At 44.7% G+C, this 18,536-nt stretch overlaps 1 protein-coding gene across 3 annotated transcripts in view; it reads right to left on the bottom strand.

Annotated features, from left to right (window-relative positions):
* Nucleotides 1-8,313: 8,313 nt before the first annotated feature.
* The window catches only part of LOC134351886 (3-phosphoinositide-dependent protein kinase 1-like), an 85,743-nt gene continuing 75,520 nt past the window's right edge, over nt 8,314-18,536 (bottom strand). For all 3 annotated transcript variants that reach the window (XM_063058740.1, XM_063058741.1, XM_063058742.1), the window contains 2 exons: nt 13,442-13,594; nt 8,314-12,728 (listed from right to left, as the gene is read on the bottom strand). In XM_063058740.1, the coding sequence (XP_062914810.1) occupies nt 12,615-12,728; nt 13,442-13,594 (267 nt within the window). In that variant the 3' untranslated portion in view covers nt 8,314-12,614. The remainder of the gene's footprint in view (nt 12,729-13,441; nt 13,595-18,536) is intronic.

The following is an 18,536-nucleotide window of genomic DNA, read 5'->3' on the forward strand; positions in this document are numbered from 1 at the left end:
GGGCCAAGAGAAACTTGACAAAAGGTCATGGTTTTCTCAATGTTGTTTAGTTTTCTTGTGTATTACAGATGCCTTTGTATCTCTGAGTACAACTTCCTGTTTTCGTACAAATTATTGTTATTTTTGTGTTTTGCATGTATTTTTCATGTCATTTCCATCTCCTCAGTTTTGTTTTCATGGTCCGTTCTCTGTATCTATGTGTTTATGTAGCATTTTCCGTGATTTTTTGTTCTCGTGTGTACAGACTCCACAATGCTCTGCAAACACACACATCCATGCATTCTGTTTGCAACAATTCTCTGGGATACAGAATTCTAAAGATTCCCTCAAAGAAGAAATTGCCCCTGCATTTCAACTAACTTAATCTGAAACAATGCACATTCTTCCCTAACAAGAGGAGACCTCCTGTGTACGCTCTCAAAATCAGTACACTGATTATTACTGACCAACACACTGTTCATTAATACAGATCATAAACAGTTCAGGCCCTGGCAATGATATCTGTATTTAATGATTAGCAATACATCTGTGAGATACTTTCCATACTACAATAGAACAGCGTCCAGCCTCATAAACTTCTAACTTTTAGCGAGAACTTACATCTACTGCCTGATTTTATCCATCTCTTGTTACATCTTCTCAGATCTCCATCAAATTTGTCAAACAAAATTTCCCTTTTATAAAACACACCAACTCCTCTTGCTTTCTGTTTCCGGAACGGTGGATTCCAGCAGCTTCTCAAACATATATTGAAGGCTAACTGATTTTTAGTTCCTTCTTTGTCTGTCCTTTCAGTTGTCCAATCTTCTGTGACCTTTCCAGAACGCACAGATGTTCTGTAGATTGTAACCAACACAGCAACTTCCTTTTCGGGCCTCAGTACACAGCTTTCAAATTCAGCTAACCCTTAGCCCATCGATTCTGTGATGGGTTTAATGTTTCCCCTTCCCTCTAGTTTCTAGATCATCAATTATTGGAATGCTTCTAATATCTTTTACCATAAAAATATTTGAAATCTTTGCTAATTCCAATAATTGCTCCGCAGTCTCACCAGTCAAGGGCTCCATCCTACTCATTTTATACAGCCCTTAAGTCTGTTTATATTATTTACTCTCGTATTCACATTTTGTTTTAGACATCTTAGTTGGATTTCCAAGGTTTTTGCAATCCTCTGGCCTACCATGGAAGATTTTTTCTTTCAATTTGATAGTATCCTAATTTTCTTAGTCATCCTCAGATGCCGTTTAAAGATTTAGTTTCCACCGCCCTTAAGGCGGAGAATTCCAGAGATTAAAACTGTCCATTATTGCGGCTTTGTTCTCTATTTCTCGGTTTATATCCTACCTTCTATACCAAACGCTTTGGGTAAACTCCACCCGAAAAGGGCGCTGGATTCAGACGCCCGGGTGAAGTCCGAGCACACAAGGAAAAAATGATCAACCTTTTGAACCAGAGCCTAGGGAAGAGGCCCAAAGCGGGGAGCGGACCCGGCGGCCGTGGGAGGAGCAGCAAGCCGAGGTCCTGCGGGGGTAGGCAGGGCACGCTCGCCGCCGGCAGCAGCGTGTATCACTGCAAAGCTCTCCAAGTCTCGCTGTTGACCCAGGGTAAGGACGGCCTGTGCCTCCGCCTGGTGGCGGAGGTTTACAAATACCTGGGGATACGAATTGAGAATAAACTGGACTGGTCAAAGAACACTGAGGCTGTCTACAAGAAGGGTCAGAGCCGTCTCTATTTCCTGAGGAGACTGAGGTCCTTTAATCTCTGCCGGACGATGCTGAGGATGTTCTACGAGTCTGTGGTGGCCAGTGCTATCGTGTTTGCTGTTGTGTGCTGGGGCAGCAGGCTGAGGGTAGCAGACACCAACAGAATCAACAAACTCATTCGTAAGGCCAGTGATGTTGCGGGGATGGAACTGGACTCTCTGACGGTGGTGTCTGAAAAGAGGATGCTGTCCAAGTTGCATACCATCTTGGTCAATGTCTCCCATCCACTACATAATGTACTGGGTGGGCACAGGAGTACATTCAGCAAGAGACTCATTCCACTGAGATGCAACACAGAGCATCATAGGAAGTCATTCCTGCCTGTGGCCATCAAACTTTCCAACTCCTCCCTTGGAGGGTCAGACACCCTGAGCTAATAGGCTGGTCCTGGACCTATTTCCTGGCATAATTTACATATTACTATTTAAGGTTTTATTACTATTTATTATTTATGGTGCAACTGTAATGAAAACCAATTTCCCCCGGGATCAATAAAGTATGACTATGACTATGAGGGACAAAGAGCGGATTGCATCCGAGCGGAGCCGGCGGCGGGAGGATCATCCAGCTGTCTCAGTCACGGGCTAATCCTGGAGGGGAAGAGACAGGAGATGCGTGGGTCTCCCTGTAAACGCAGACAAAATGCTAGAGACTCAACAGGTCAGGCAGCATCCATGGAAATGAATGTTTCGGACAGAGACCCTTCTCCAGGACTGGAAAGGAAGGGCGAAGACGCCAGAATAAAAATCAATCAACTTTCCAGCTCTCCCCTTCCCCTCCTACTTTCAAATCTCTTACTTTCAGTTAGTCCTGACGAAGGGTCTCGACCCGAAACGTCGACTGTACCTCTTCCTAGAGATGCTGCCTGGCCTGCTGCGTTCACCAGCATTTTGTGTGTGTTGCTTGAATTTCCAGCATCTGCAGATTTTCCTCCTGTTTGCGAGAATAAAAATACGTTGGGAGGGGAAGAGACTAGCTAGAGGTGAGAGGTAAAACCTGATGGATTGGAAAGGTACAGGACTGGAGAAGGAATCTGATAGGAGAGGAAAGTGAATCATTTGAGAAGGGGACGGGATAGGCAGGTTAGAAGAGGTAAGAGGCCGGAGTGGGAAATAGAAGAGGGGAGGGGGAGGGAATTTTTTTAACCGGCTGAAGAAATCGATACTCATGTCATTGGGGTTGGAGGGTACCTAGACGAAAAATAGGTGTTACTCCTCCACCCTGAGGGTGGCCTCATCTTGGCACAAGAGGAGGTCGTGCCCTGACACAGGAATGGGAATTGAAATTAAAATGTTTGGCCTCCGGCGCGGATGGAGCTGAGGTGCTCGACGAGGCCTTCCCCCAGTTTAAAGGAGCCCCTCTCGGGAGCACCGGACTCTATTGGCGACCCCAGCAGATTCGCAGGTGGTGTTGCCTCACATGGAAACTGTATCTGGGGCCCTGAATGGGGAGATGTAGCACTGTGGCCGCTTGCAGAGATAAGGTGCCGAGATGGACGAATAGACAGGGGAATCGAGGAGGAAGCGGGGGGGGGGGGTAGTGGTAAAGATGTGTTCAGTGAGTTTCACTTTTAGAGAGGGCAGAAGTTGCGGAGGCTCATGGGGTGGTGGGTAAGGACAAAAGGAACTGTATCCCGTGTTAAGGCGGCTGGTAGCACGGATGTTCGGGAAATGGAGAAGATGCAGGTGAGGGCAGCATCAATGGCGGAGTAGGGGAAACCTCGTTCTGTGAGGGACATCTGGAAAGGAAAGCCACATCCTGGGAACAGATGCTGCGGAGAAAGGAACCGAGAAAAGAGACAGGGTGGGAATCGGTAGGTTTATGAAAGATGTCGGTCTCCAGAGATGGAGACAGATCAAGGAAGAGGAGGGAGGTGCCAGAGAAATGGACGGAGTGAATTTGAGGACAGGGTGAAAGTTGAAGGCAAAGTTGATAAAACAGACGATCTCAGCATGGGTGCATGAAGCAGCGCCACTGCAGAGGGGAGCGTCACCGGGGAAGGCTTGGAACATGGACTGTTCTGCGTGGCCATCGAAAAGGCAGGCATGGCTGTGCCCCATGGCTACCCCTCGAGGCGGGAGGAGCTGAAGGAAAATTGTTGAGGGTAAAGACGAGTTCTGCCATACGAGAGAGGGTTTTTTGTTGAGAAAGAAGCGGGGAGCTTTAAGGCCTTCTAAATGGGGGATAGAATTGTATAGGAAGTGGATATCCATGGTGAAAATGAGGCGGACGGGAACTGAAAGTTAGTAGGAGAGGAAGAGCATGAAAAATGTCGCGAATTGAGGTGGGAAGAAACTGAATGTAGAGGGATCGAATGGTATCGGAGTATGAGGACACGACTTTGGTGGGACAGGAGCAGACACCGGGACCGTCTGATATGTGGATCTTGGGTAGGAAAGCAGTGCGGGGGCAAGGGGACCAGGAGTTTGGTGCTGGTGGATGGGAGGAGTAAAGTGTGGGTGAAGTCAGCGATGGTGTTCGAGACAGCTTTCTAATGGTCGGGATTTGGATCCCCTTCGAGGGGTCGGCATGAGGAGGGGAAGCTGCCTGGCTTCAGCCACACCTCCTTTGTCTGCGGGTTTGGTGCGGAGAGTGGCAGTAGCTCTGCTCCCGGGACCCCGAGATCCCCCGGCTTTTTGAGTTAGTCCTCTGGCGAACCCATACCCCCACCATGCCGAACTGCTTCACCTCCAGGTGCTGCTGCATAGCAAGTGTTGTGTATTTAACATTTCAGCAATACTGTTTAATTAAGCTTTTTTTAAAACAATCCATTACAGTTTATATGTGAAAGTACGTGCATGGCATACATTTATCGTGCCATCACGCCATGCGTGCGCGCTTCGCTTAAAGTAATAACTAAATTGGATACACTGTTCCCGGCTTCGGGGTTTCTTTTAATTAGTTTAATGCTTTGGAGTTACTAAACAGAGCAGTAATGACCAGCTCATTCTGGAGGTCGGATTTAGGACAGGGATGGCTGAAGTCGAGGTCAAGCCAAACCTGAAGTCAAAGTTGCTGAGGTGGTGTGGAGGTTGGAGTTGCTGAGGGATGAAGCTGGACACTGCTCTGCCGGCGTGAGGAGAGATAGGGTAGTGGGTATGAGCACAGGCGTGTTTGAGCTGCAGAATGCATCTCCCCTTCTCTCTCTCTCCGCACCCCGCCTCCTTACCAAAGCATTGGTTATTTTTGGGAGGTGTTTTTTTGGGGGAAAAATCTTCCAAATTAGGATATGCGGCGCGGCAATAATGAGAAGGGGAGATAAGGTATTGTGCTACACCTCACCAGCGTGCCTCCAGGAAGCCACCGGATCCCATGGCCCGGGTGAGACACCGCAGGGAGGGAAGGAACAAGAAACAGCTACGTGCCTAGAGTGGTCATAGAGAGGGAGGGGATGAACTATCAAGGGGGAAGCTAATCTTGGCCAAAGATTAGCAAATCCTGGGATTGGAGATCTATGCGGGCAGCAAGTCGCAGGGTCGGAGTTTGGGGCCTGGAGTCCTGCGGTGATGCCGAAGATTGAAGCCCTAAGAACAAAGTCAGCGATAAGTCCAGAATTTGAGACCCGATAATCGTAGCCCCTGGGTCTGTGGGTCAAATAGTCGGGAGGCCCAGCGCCTGCGAGTCCACCAGTGCTGTGTCCTTTACTTCACCTCCTTTTCCTTTAACCTACCACTGTCAATACCCTTTCGTGGCATTGCAACCAAGCCTCCGTCCCTTTTATTTCTATACCATCAACGAATGGTCTTGCTTCAGGCATCCAATGAACATTTAAGTTTTTCAAATATTATTTTTGTTTCTTTCCTAGTACAGCTTTCTGCTTCTAACTTCGGCCCTATGCACTCGTTATCGTTAGAGATTGCTTCGCGCTATGGCTTTCTCCTTACCCTTACTGAATACAGTATCTACTTCCCCATCCAATTTTATACCTACGTTACCCTTCCACCACCACCCCTCCAAAGAATGCTCATCTCTCCCCCCAACCTTCTTAGGAATCTACTCTTCTGCACAAGCCTGCAGCTAGATGTTTTCCTCTGTTCACTAGCACACAGATTACCAATTTGCATTATCAGCAACTTGTAAAATATTAACACCTAACTGCTTAAGGGAGAGTAACAGGTGCCATTAGGGAGGTCTGTTAAAACAAAATTGTAACCTCATTAAGTATCCACGGCAGAGAGGGAGAAAATGACAGAAAATAGCTACATCAACGCGAACAGGAAAAACTAGCTCGCTGCAGTTTCTTCTCCAGGTGGGACACAAGCATTACCTGTCATAATTTTTCAGTTACAGGAATTTGCCTCCACGCTTCAAAGCTCACCACTCGACCAAATGGAGACCACAGAGAGCCAGAGATCATTGGCCAGCTGGAACAGGACCCGAGCAAGCTCCCTCCTACCATAGACTCGAGCATAGGAAATATAACCTCCGTCCGGTTGAAATTGTGTAGGTACGAACAAGGGACGAGTTCCTGCAGAATTAGTATAGGGATTTAGGCAAGAAATTAAAATGCAGGAGCTGGAAGGGAGTGATCTGCAGATTACTCCCAACATCACGTGCTAGTCAAGGTGGCAAAGGGGAAATGAATATTCTAGTGAGAGATTAGATTGGTAGGTGGTGGGACTCGAGAGCAGTCAGTGAGAAGGGAAGGGTAAATGCACGAGCCTAGCAATCAGGAGAGATATTTACATTAAAAGGCATACAGGGCCACTGCTTTAAATTGCATCTATTTCAACGCACATAGCTTAAAAGGCAGACAAACTAAGGGCGGGGATTTGCTTCCAGGGAGGGACTGGAATATTGTAAGAGGAACGTGGATGAGGGAAGGGCAGTAATGGCAGCTCAATGTTTCAGGATACTGATGCTTTAGTCATGTCAGGGAAACGAGTGGGGGGATGTTGTCTTTTTATTTGAGAGAGGACATACAAGCAGTACTTAGAGGATATTCTTGAGATCTAATTAGGCTATTTGAGTAAACTTAAAATAAAGGGGCTGGTCACCTTGGGCTATATAGACGCCCCAATAATCAGTGGGAATTTGAGGAGCTGACATATCAAGAAATGGCAGGTAGTTGTAACAGTACTGTATTAGGGTAATACCAGTGGGGAGATTTCAATCTGCCCAATATCAAATGGGCCAGAGTACAGAGGACCTGTGTGGTGCATCCAAGATGGTTTCCTGAAACAATGTATAGAGGAACCTGCTTGGGAAGAAGCAACACTGGACATCCTCCTCAGGAACAAAGTAGCAGTTGGGGAGCACTTCAGGTCCAGTGACCACAGTAGTGTGGTGGTTACCAGCAACCCGGTTCCATTCCTGCCGCTGTCCTTATGGAGTTTGTACGTTCTCCCCGTGACTGTGTGGTTTCCTCCGGGTGCTCCAGTTCTTCTCACTCCAAAGATGTACCAGTTAGTAGGTTAATTGCTCATTATAAATTGTCCTGTGATTAGGCTAGCGTTAAAATTGGGGGGTTGCTGGGCAGTGGGGCTGGAAGGGCTGGTTCTGCTCTGTACCTCAATAAAGTGTTACTTGCTTAATGATGAGCCTCTTCCTTAAAGTTCCAGATGTCTGGAGAGAAAAGGTCTACAATGGTGCTTAAACTAGACAGCCCAAGTTATAGGGAGAGGTTTGCCATGCTGATCTTTATTTTTTGAAGGGATGACCTCAGAAGTTTATAAAATCATGAGGTCATAGTTTTTTCCCTGGAACTGGAGAGTCCTAAAGTAGAAGGCAAGATACCATGGGGGAGTTTTAAGCGACCCCAGACACTTCTTTACGTGGAGGGCACTGTATACCTGGAATGAGCTGCCAGAGGAAGAGGGCATGGCTGTAGATTTAAGGGGCAGTTAGATAGGTGGGGGGGGGGGGGGAAATTACGGGCCAAAAGTAGACAACTGAGACTAGCAGGGGACACTGTGGTCAGCATGGAACAGCAGAAGAAAAGGGCCTGTTTCTGTGCTGTATTACTGTCTAAAGCCCCATTACAGAGGCTCTGCAGTGCTGACAAGCAAACATGAACGCCTCAGTATATACAGCAGGCACATCAGTGGTGGGACTGTTTACCGGGACAAAGGAATTTCAGCTGAGTGAGCACAGCATGAACGAGTGAAAGCCGTTGGCACAAATCCGGGGATTGATGTCCATCAGCTACAAAGTCAATACAGCCCTTCTGACGATGATAGAGCAATCTGAAAGTGCATTATAAACATTCAGACATAGCCACTTGCAGAGGCAAAATGTTTTGCATTGAACAGAATCAGTAGTAAGATATTTGGTGTTACAAATTGAGGAGGAAGTTGCAGCAGCCTCTGACAGAGATTCAAACCTGCAAGCTCCCACCTCATAATACTGCGATTGACCATGGTGGACAAATTGCCGTTCAAAAAAAAGAGGCACAGAAAGATTTTGTGGTTTAGACCTACAACCCCTACATGCTTTAATTACAGAACTATTGAGCATTACGTGAAAATTTCAAGTCATTCCGTTCCATCTAAAGCACAAATATTCTGAAAAGTATTATACGTTCATTAAATTATGAGGAATATGATTCAAATCATTGACCAAATAGAAAATTTATATAAGACTGGAAACAAAGTCATAAAATATTATAGTTTACAATAATTATTCATATTCAAATGCTGAACATCACATACACAACATGGCCCCTGAACATGAATCAACTCCAGATGCAAATTGTATATTAGAATTTAAATAACAGACTGAACTACAGGCTAGCTTTAACCAGGAAGCAATCTGACAAGGATGAAATGAAATAAACATAAGTGAACAATGTGTTTGGACTGTAATGTATTGCATTCCTAGCTTAGAACCAGTTCTATTTTGCCCATTATCCCCACACATCAATGCCTCCTGTTTCTAACACAAATGAGGATAATATAGACAAAATGTGCAAGCGCTAAAACTTCTCTTGGGGGGAGGGGGAAAGAGAGAAGATTTCCCTCTCATTAAATTGTTCACAAAATGCAGGTTCTGAGATTAGCAGTGTCAGAAGATCGGAGTAGAGCATTGATGATGTTTGTTTGAAATTCCCCTCTTCACAGTGACAGACAATGAGCAGTTTAAGATGATCAGTCATGATCTTTAATTGAATAGTGGAGGAAGATTCAAATGTGCTAATAGTTATGCTGTATTTTCCAGGCTTGGGACTATCCGGGAAAAACTACAAAAATCAGTGGGGCTGTGATTACATGTAGTGAAGTTGAATCTTTCTTAGGGATGAGAAGGAAGAGGAGTGATGAATTTTATCAATCTGCGCTTGCTCGCTGTAAAGTGTCAAGACTGAAGTTTACTCAGTTCTCACCGACTGTAGTCGTGTCCAAGATTTATACAAATGTGGCAAAACAAATAAAATTACATCAAAAAATTAACATCACACATATACATAGAAAAAAGTCACATGCTTACTGAGCAGTCTTGGAAAGATCTCTCAGGTTAAGACAGCAAGTCATGGATAACTCTCATCAGCCATAAGCAAACTGGTATTGTGTACAATAAATCCAAAGTGCACCTCTATATGATGCAAGATAATATAATCCATTTCTCAACTTAACCCCCCCAACAAAAAAAAGTGAAGGACTTATTGCAGTGGCACAGGTCAATCACAGATTGAATGCATCACATTGCACAAAACAGCCACTGCCTGTAGATTGATGGCCTTAAAAGTTGCTGCTACCCCTTCTGGAAAATGATTAAACACTGGACTCTTGGTGCCCCTGTCCTTTACTTGCTCATCAATGGCAGCTTGTACGGACTATAAAAAGTTATCAGATAAACCCCTAACCCACAGGCAAAAAAGGCATCCTATTCACGAGTGCAGTCAATAAGCCATTACCAATTTTACTAGTTTTCACAAGGAACTGCACATCCTCACTAAATGTCAAGTTTTGTTATTGAGTTTTATTTTGAAGCCAAGACATTCGCAGTACTAATTTTTATAGGAAATAAGGAAAGAGAACCATGTCTACTGCACTCTCATGGTAAACAGCATGCCTACCCGTTAAAACTCCAGAAGCCATCAATATTTTAGAAACAAATGCACTGATCACAAGTACCCAGAGGCCACCTCAGGTATCCAAGATCTGGAGAATTGCTCACACCTCCAAAAGCTTGTGTTTAACAGTGATCAGCTCCAAGATTGAGCTACAAAGAAAAAACCTGGTTTAACTCCTGATCTGTTTCTGTGTTCAAGTTCTAATAAAGTTTGGTTCTTCAACTTGGACAGGAGTGGAAGGAGGAGCTCTTGGGGTATAGGTCAAACAAAAACTGCAACGGTATTGTAGAGAATTGCACGAGGACTAGCACAGCATCAGTTCCTGGGTTCTAACTGGTCAGTATTCACAGACCACAACTTTATCTTCTGAAAAGGGGAATGTGACAGGATGACCGATAGTAATAAAGGGTGGTTTGTAAAACAGTGGTGACAGCCCATATCTGGGTCATTATTCCTGTTCGAGGAATCCCTGCAAGCTTGACTGAAGGCTCTTTCCTATCGGCCTGCTCCGTTACACGTTATGACCCAGATGCTGCAGTGTCCAGCTGAATGTGCACAGTCTAAAAGAATTCTGAACTCTGCCCATTCTGCCGACCAGCAACCCTCATCTGCCTTACATAAGAGACCCAAGTCAATCAATCTATGCGGATCAAAGGTTGCTCAGGATGTAACTGAGGAGCAAAATATAAACAAAACACAAAAACACATTAAACAGCATCTGAAGAGTTGTGTCGCATGTATTCCAAGATCACATTTTAAGTTACTTTACATCAGGGTTTCTATGACTTTCTACAGTGTGGTGCAGATAGTACATCACTAATATATTGAATATACATTACCATACTGTTTTAGGAAGCATTGCTCCATGACATATAGGATAACCTGCCGGTACAGTTTAGCAGTGTTAGTTTTCCTGCTCTCCAAGAATAAAGACCATGATGAAGTACAGTTACATGGGCAAAAACCACTCTTCCAGCCAAAGTGGGGATCTGATCACCAGAACCTTAAAGGTCCTCCCCCAACAGCCCAGGCACACATCCATAGGGGTCACTAGATCAGAATGAGCAGCCAGCGTGTATCCTTGTAAACCTAGTGTGGGTGAACCGCAGCTGCTGTGACCGATTGTAAACCCTTCTGCCACCTTAACCAAAACAAAACAAAAAGAGGAATTGTGCCAGGGATCTGGGGGTTGACAAGGCTCGCTCATTGACTGGTAATGTATTAGGAGGGTTGTGGAGTATGACTTGTTGTTTTGTACTCATTTCTCTTTTCCAACATTGATTTTGTTTGCACACACACGGAGAGTCCTATAAAAGTATCTTACTGCAGTACCAGGTGCAATTTTGACTCTCCCTCTGCAAATACACACACACAAACACATATATATAATATTATATATATAGTTATATACAGAAAATTTACAGAAGTTACATGACAGCAAACTGGACACCTTCAAATCCAGTCACATGTACGAATGCAGGACTGAGCATAGCCAAGTACCTCAATCCCTGCTGCTTTCACAGCCTGTCCCCATGGCCAGAGAACAATGACTAAGACCAGTGACTAAAGACAGACCCTGGGCACGTGTACTGAGGTGCCACAGGAATCAGAGCGGCAAATTAAACAACGCAGCATGCAAAGTGAACATCTGGTTGCACAAACCACTTGCAGACACACACTAGTCTGACTTCATGAGTGAAATCTAGCACAAAGCATGTATAAATTTTAGTGAGCAAATACTGCACCATTGCTGAAATGGTTTTAGACATTTCGATCACTTAAGGGAAGGGAGAAGCAGCAAAGTAGTTTGCTGGTTTAAGCACGCATTAATTCAGTGCCTCACAGTGACGATTCCAGCTCGTTCAGATTAATATCTTCAGCCAAGCAAAAATGCAGCAAACGCCCAAGACCAAAGATCAGTTTCAATCCTTTGGGTATGAGCAACAACTTAACAACAGCCTTCTGTAGAACTGAATCAGAACAGGTAATTACATAAAACTATCATGTAAAGAACTCTATCGCACCACACAGACAGGCTCGATATGGACCGGTCAATTAATTAGGAAGCTTCATCTTCTGCTTTGAGAACCTATCTTGATTACCCATAAACAAAGGCGAGAAAGGGCCCTACAATTAGATTAATACCAGCTTTACTCTGAATAAGACAGCGCATAAATAAGGGGTTTTCTTGTGTTTGAAAGAGTTTCTATGCACAGTTCCTCAGTACCACTATATACCTTTGCCTTGAGGGGAAGCAAATCAGGTGCCAAAGGCCAGATGAAAACAAGAACAAATTTCAAAAATCACATAGCTCTTAAATAAATTTTAGAAAGTTAAACAAAAATATAAAGAGGTCAGCCCCTGCAGAGGGCTACCTGGAATTGGAATGAGGGTTGTGGGGAATATCTAAACTGAAATTTGAAATCTGCCTACAAAGCAGTTTATAAATATGCGATCTTCATCTGAAATCCTGAAGCTGGAATGAGAGCAGACGTTACACAGACATAGGCAAAGGGTCTTCTATTTGTGATATGATAAGCCTGCAGAAAAGCAGGCAAAGCAACCCGCAATCCCATTTACATTTTAGTTGGAAAAAAGAAATATGGGAGTAAAGTTTGCAGCCCACCCCCCCAAAAAAAACCCAATACACACAAGCATAGAATATTTCTGGATGTCACAGGCTGTGTGTTTTTCTTTTTAAATGGGCAGGGAAGAGGATGGGAGGGGTGTATGGGCAAGAGAAAAGGGAATGAGGGAGGCTTTCTTTGCTGTGTTACAGTGTTCAACTCTGGAGCTCTGGCAACTTGAGAGGAAGCTTGTCCCTCCACTGGAGCTGCACTCTGCTAGATGCCGGTGTTCTGCTGGTTCTGGTACCGCCGTCGCCACACTTCATGGATCTTCTTGCACCATTTGTGAGCATTTCCACTGGGATCCATTAAGTAATATGTCCGATTAGGCTGTAAAACAAAAGGCAACAATGCAATTGAAACTGCAATCAAATCTTCATCTCACTAACTGACATTCCTTCCATTATAAAAGTGTACATCCTCCAGTAGAGGGGCAGGGAACAGCCACCCCTGCCACACAATGGGTGCACTTGATCAAGGTTCCATTGTGGAAACTCTTACAGTCAATACTTGCATCAGGCTTCTTTCTCTGATCTCTCATTTGCATGAGTTTGCAGCAATGGCAGGGCTCTTTACGTACACCCCACACAGCACAAAAGCATGGCGTTCTGAAAACTTGTATCAACAAACAGCATTTCGACACCACCAAGTCCTCCCTAGCCCTGTACACACGGTGGGGAACATCAGAGAATTTTCAGGTCCAGCGTACAAGGGGAAGGGACAGGTTCGTAGCAGAAGCCAAGATTCAGCATGTAGGCAAAGGTAGAGGTGGAGAATAAAGGAACAACGTGGGGAGGTTTACATATGAGCTGCAAGATATTGAAAGTTGTTTATCCATGGAGGGGAAGTCCTTTATAACCATAGTCACAATATTGGCAGCCTCAGTGGCATCCATTCATTTGGTTTTCCACTGCAAACCCACCACCTTTGCAAATCATGAAGATTTATTGTAAACACAAAAACATTGTCATACAGCCAAGATGGTACAACCTAATTTGGATAAGTGACTCCCAACAAATCCAACCATCCCATAGTGAACTTACAGTATGAACGAAAAATGTTTTAAAATTCTTAGCTTCTGGGCGCAGTTCCTGTGACCAAGGGATCTCTCCTTTCAAAACCTTGTTGACAGGATCCACATAGTAGAGATGGGGGCCTTCCGTGAGCAACAGCTGCCGACGTCGAGCAAACAGGCCCTGCAAACAAAAAATACCAATGAAATCAATCGGCTCCACTCAAGCATTTGTCCTTCGCCATAGAATTGGGGCTGGCAATGCTACAATGAAATGGTGCCTAGGAACAATGTTAATAATGTAGGAAATGGTTATCCCCAAGTAATTACCAATACATGAACAAGTTCCGTTATTAAATTCAAAAATTGGACACACTTACATACTTCATTCCTACAAACAACATTGCCCCACCCCTCCAATGTTGGTAATTGTACTGCCAGTTTTATGAGCTTTTGACTGCCATTCATTACAATACAGTGGAGATTTGTTACCCAATTGAGTTTTGGGTATTTTCTGACTCAGGACAAAATTTCCTTAGAGACATCTACAAGTCAGAATCAAGGGATAGGCTACAGAGCAAAGGTATTGCCTACTCCACAGCTGACATTGTACAAACTTTCCTTGTCCCCTTCATTATCACGTGAAAACCAACACAAAACAGATGTCAAAATACAATCACAAGACTTTGTACAGAATAACAACTCGAGTAATCCCATGTTGAGCAAGAGTAGATAACGCAAGCTGGAGAATGAACAAGCCTGGCCCTGTGCACTAACCAAATGAACCACCAGGGGGCTGCGAAGCTCACTTTATTCAGTCACCACAACAAATAACCTGCTGGAAGAATTCAATGCATCAATTGCTTCTATGAAGGAAATGGATTAGTTGACATTCCAGGTTAAGATTGTCCATCAGGGTTACTTTCCCCACTGGACCCTCTTTAATGGACAACCACCCCCTGTTATCCAGTACAATAAGTGCACGAATTTTTTATGAGTGTAAAAGCAGCTGAGATTCAGCTGCTTCTGTGAGCTTTACAATACTTGTTACGGATCTGCTGAAGACAGATCTAGAAACAGAAAACCTGCAGCACAATACAGGAACTTCGGCCCACAAAATTGGGCCGAGCATGTCCTTATCTGAGAAGGTATCTAGGGTTACCCACAGCCCTTTATTTTTCTGAGCTCCATGTACCTGTCCCAGGAGTCTCTTAAAGATCCCATCATATCTGCCTCCACCACCGTCGCCGGCAGCCCATTCCATGCACCCACCACTCTGCATAAAAAAACTTACTCCTGACATCTCCTCTGTACCTACTTCCAAGCACCTTAAAACTGTTCCCTCTCGTGCGAGCCATTTCAGCCCTGGGAAAAAGCCTCTGACTATCCACATGCCTCTCATCATCTTACACATCTGTATCAGGTCACCTCTCATCCTCTGTCGCTCCAAGGAGAAAAAGGACGAGTTCACGAAACCTATTCTGATAAGGAATATTCCAGGCAACATCCTTGTAAATCTCCTCTACACCCTTTCTATGGTCTCCACATCCTTCCTATAGTGAGGCAACCAGAACTGAGCACAGTACTCCAAGTGGGGTCTGACCAGGGTCCTATATAGCTGTAACATTACCTCTCGGCTCCTAAACTCAATCCCACGATTGATGAAGGCCACTGTACTGTATGCTTTCTTCGCCTTGAGTGTCCTATGGACTCTGACCCCAAGATCCCTATGATCCTCCACACAGCCAAGAGTCTTACCGTTAATAAGACATACATTTTGGTATGTCCAATATTCTGCTATCATATTGGACACACCAAAATGAACCACCTCACACTTATCTGGGTTGACCTCCATCTGCCACTTCTCAGCCCAGTTTTGCATCCTATCAATGTCCCATTGTAACCTCTGATAGCCCTCCACACTATCCGCAACACCCCCAACCTTTGAGTCATCAGCAAATTTACTAACCCATCCCTTCACTTCTTCATCAAGGTCATTTATAAAAATCACGAAGAGTAGGGGTCCCAGAACAGATCCCTGAGGCACACCACTGGTGACCAACCTCCATGCAGAATATGACCCATCTACAACCACTCTTTGCCTTCTGTGAGCAAGCCAATTCTGGATCCACAAAGCAATGTCCCCTTGGATCCCATGCCTCCTTACTTTCTCAATAAGCCTTGCATGGGGTACCTTATCAAATGCCTATCTTATCCATATGCCTATCTGAAATCCATATACTGCTCTACCTTTAATGTGTTTAGTCACATTCTCAAAAAATTCAATCAGACTCATAACACACGACCTGCCTTTGACATGGCCCCACTGACTATTCCGAATCATGCCTCTCCAAATGTTCATAAATTCTGCATCTTCTCCATCAACTTACCAACCACTGAAGTAAGATTCACTGGACTATAATTTCCTAGGCTATCTCTACTCCCCTTCTTGAATAATGGAACATATGCAATCCTCTGGAATGTCTCTTGTCGCCACTGATGATGCAAACATCATTGCCAGAAGCTCAGCAATCTCCTCCCTCGCCTTCCACAGTAACCTGGGGTACGTCTTGTCCAGTCCCGGTGACATCCAACTTGGTGCTTTCCAAAAACTCCAGTACATCCCCTTTCTTAATAACTATATGCTCAAGCTTTTCAGTCCACTGTAAGTCATCCCTACAATAGCCAAGATCCTTTTCCGTAGTGAATACTGAAGCAAAGTATTCATTAAGTACCTCTGCTATCTCCTCCAGTTCCATACACACTTTTCCACTGTCACACTTGATTGGTCCTATTCTCTTACGTCTTATCCTCTTGCTCTTCACGTACTTGTAGAATCTTGGGGCTTTCCCTAATCTTGTCCACCAAGACCTTCTCATGGCCCCTTCTGACTCTCCTAATTTCTTTCTTAAGTTCCTTCCTGCTAGCCTTATAATCTTCTAGATCTCTATCATTGCCTAATTTTTTTTGAACCTTTCATATGCTCTTTTCTTCTTGACTAGATTTACAACAGCCTTTGTACACCACAGTTCCTGTACTCTACCATCATTTCCCTGTCTCATTGGAATGTACCTATGCAGAACTCTACGCAAATATCCCCTGAACATTTGCCACATTTCTTCCGTACGTTTCCCTGAGAACATCTGTTCCCAATTTATGCTTCCAAGTTCCTGATAGTCTCATACTTCCCCTTACTCCAATTAAACACTTCCCTAACTTGTCTGTTCCTATCCCTCTCTAATGCTATGGTAAAGGAATCTCTTGAAGAGGCAGCCTGCAGAACAGAACTCCTAAGAACAAAAACCTGTATAGTCACTCAGAAGCAGGGTGAAATGCCTGCCTTCAAAAGTGATTCTGAATAGCAATTCTCTGAATTCCAGATATAGGTGCACCTATACTTCATATTGAGTTTGCATCCAGACATGGAACATAGAAATCTACAGGACATTACAGGCCCTTCGGCTCACAGCATTGTGCCGGCCATGTAAACTACTCTAGAAACTGCCTGGAATTTCCCGAGCACATAGCCCTCTTTTTCTGAGCTCTATGTACCTATTAAAGAGGCTCTTTAAAGACCCTATTATATCCGCTTCCACCACCACTGCTGGCAGTGCATTCCATTCACCCACCACTCTCTGTATGAAAAACTTAACACTGACATCCCCTCGGTACCCATTTCCAAGCACCTTAAAACTATGCCCCCTCATGTTAGCCATTTCAGCCCTGGGAAAAAGCCTCTGGCTATCCACATGATCAATGTCCCTCATCATTTTACACACCTCATCTCTCACCCTCCGTCACTCCAAGGACAAAAGGCCAGGTATGCTCAACCTATTCTCGTAAGGTACACCCTCAAATCCAGGCAACATCCTTGTAAATCTCCTCTCACTCTCTCTACAGTATCCACATCCTTCCTGTACTGAGGTGACCAGAACTGAACACAGTACTCCAAGTGTGGTCTGACCAAGATCTTGTATACCTCACGGTTCTTGAACTCAGTCCCATGGTTGACGAAGGCCAACACACCATACGCCTTCTTAACAACACTGTCAACCTGCGCAGCAGCTTTGAGTGTCCTATGGACACAGACCCCAAGATCCCTCTGATCCTCCACACTGCTAAGAGTCTTACCATTTCTGTTATATTCTGTCTACAAATTGGACCTACCAAAATGAACCACTTCACACTTATCTGGGTTGAACTCCATCTGCCACTTCTCAGCCCACTTCTCCATCCTATCAATGTCCCACTGTAACCGCTGACAACCCTCCAGACTATCCATAACACCCCCAACTTCGTGTCATCAGTCACCCTTCTACTTCTTCGTCCAGGTCATTTATATAAAAAAACCACAAAGAAGAGGCTTCCCAGAACAGATCCCTGCAGAACACCACCGGTGACCGACCTCCATGCAGAATACAAACCATCTACAACCACCCTTTACCATCTGTGGGCAAGCCAATTCTGGATCCACAAAGGTCTCCTTGGGTCCCATACCTCCTTCCTGAAGGAGCCTTGCATGGGAAAACTTATCAAATGCCTTACTGAAATCCATATACACTATATCCACTACTCTACCTTCAATGTGTGTTGTTACTTCCTTAGAGAATCCCATCAGGCTCGTGAGGCACAACCTGCCCTCCACAAAGCCATGCTGACTATCCCAAATCAGATTATGTCTCTCCAAATGCTCATAAATCCTGCCCTCGGATCTTCAACAACTTGCTCACCACTGAAGTCAGACTCACTGGTCTATTTCCTTGGCTATCTCTACTCCCTTTCTTGAACAAGGGAACAACATTTGCAACCCTCCAATCCTCTGGAACCTCTCCCATCCCTATTGATGATGCAAAGGTCAGCGCAAGAGGCTCAGCATTCTCCTCCCTCACTTCTCACAGTAGCCTTGGGTATATCTCATCCAGTCCCGGTGACTCATCTAGCTTAATGTTTTTCAAAAGCTCCAGCACATCCTCTTTCTAATGTCTATATGCTCAAGCATTTCAGTCTACTGCAAGTCATCCCCACAATGGCCAAGATCTTTTCCCTGGTAAATACTGAAGCAAAGTACAAGTACCTCCGCATCTTCATGCACATGATTCCACTATCGCAGCTGATCGGTCCTATTC

Source organism: Mobula hypostoma, chromosome 9, assembly GCF_963921235.1.
Source record: "Mobula hypostoma chromosome 9, sMobHyp1.1, whole genome shotgun sequence".
Classification (NCBI taxonomy): domain Eukaryota; kingdom Metazoa; phylum Chordata; class Chondrichthyes; order Myliobatiformes; family Myliobatidae; genus Mobula; species Mobula hypostoma.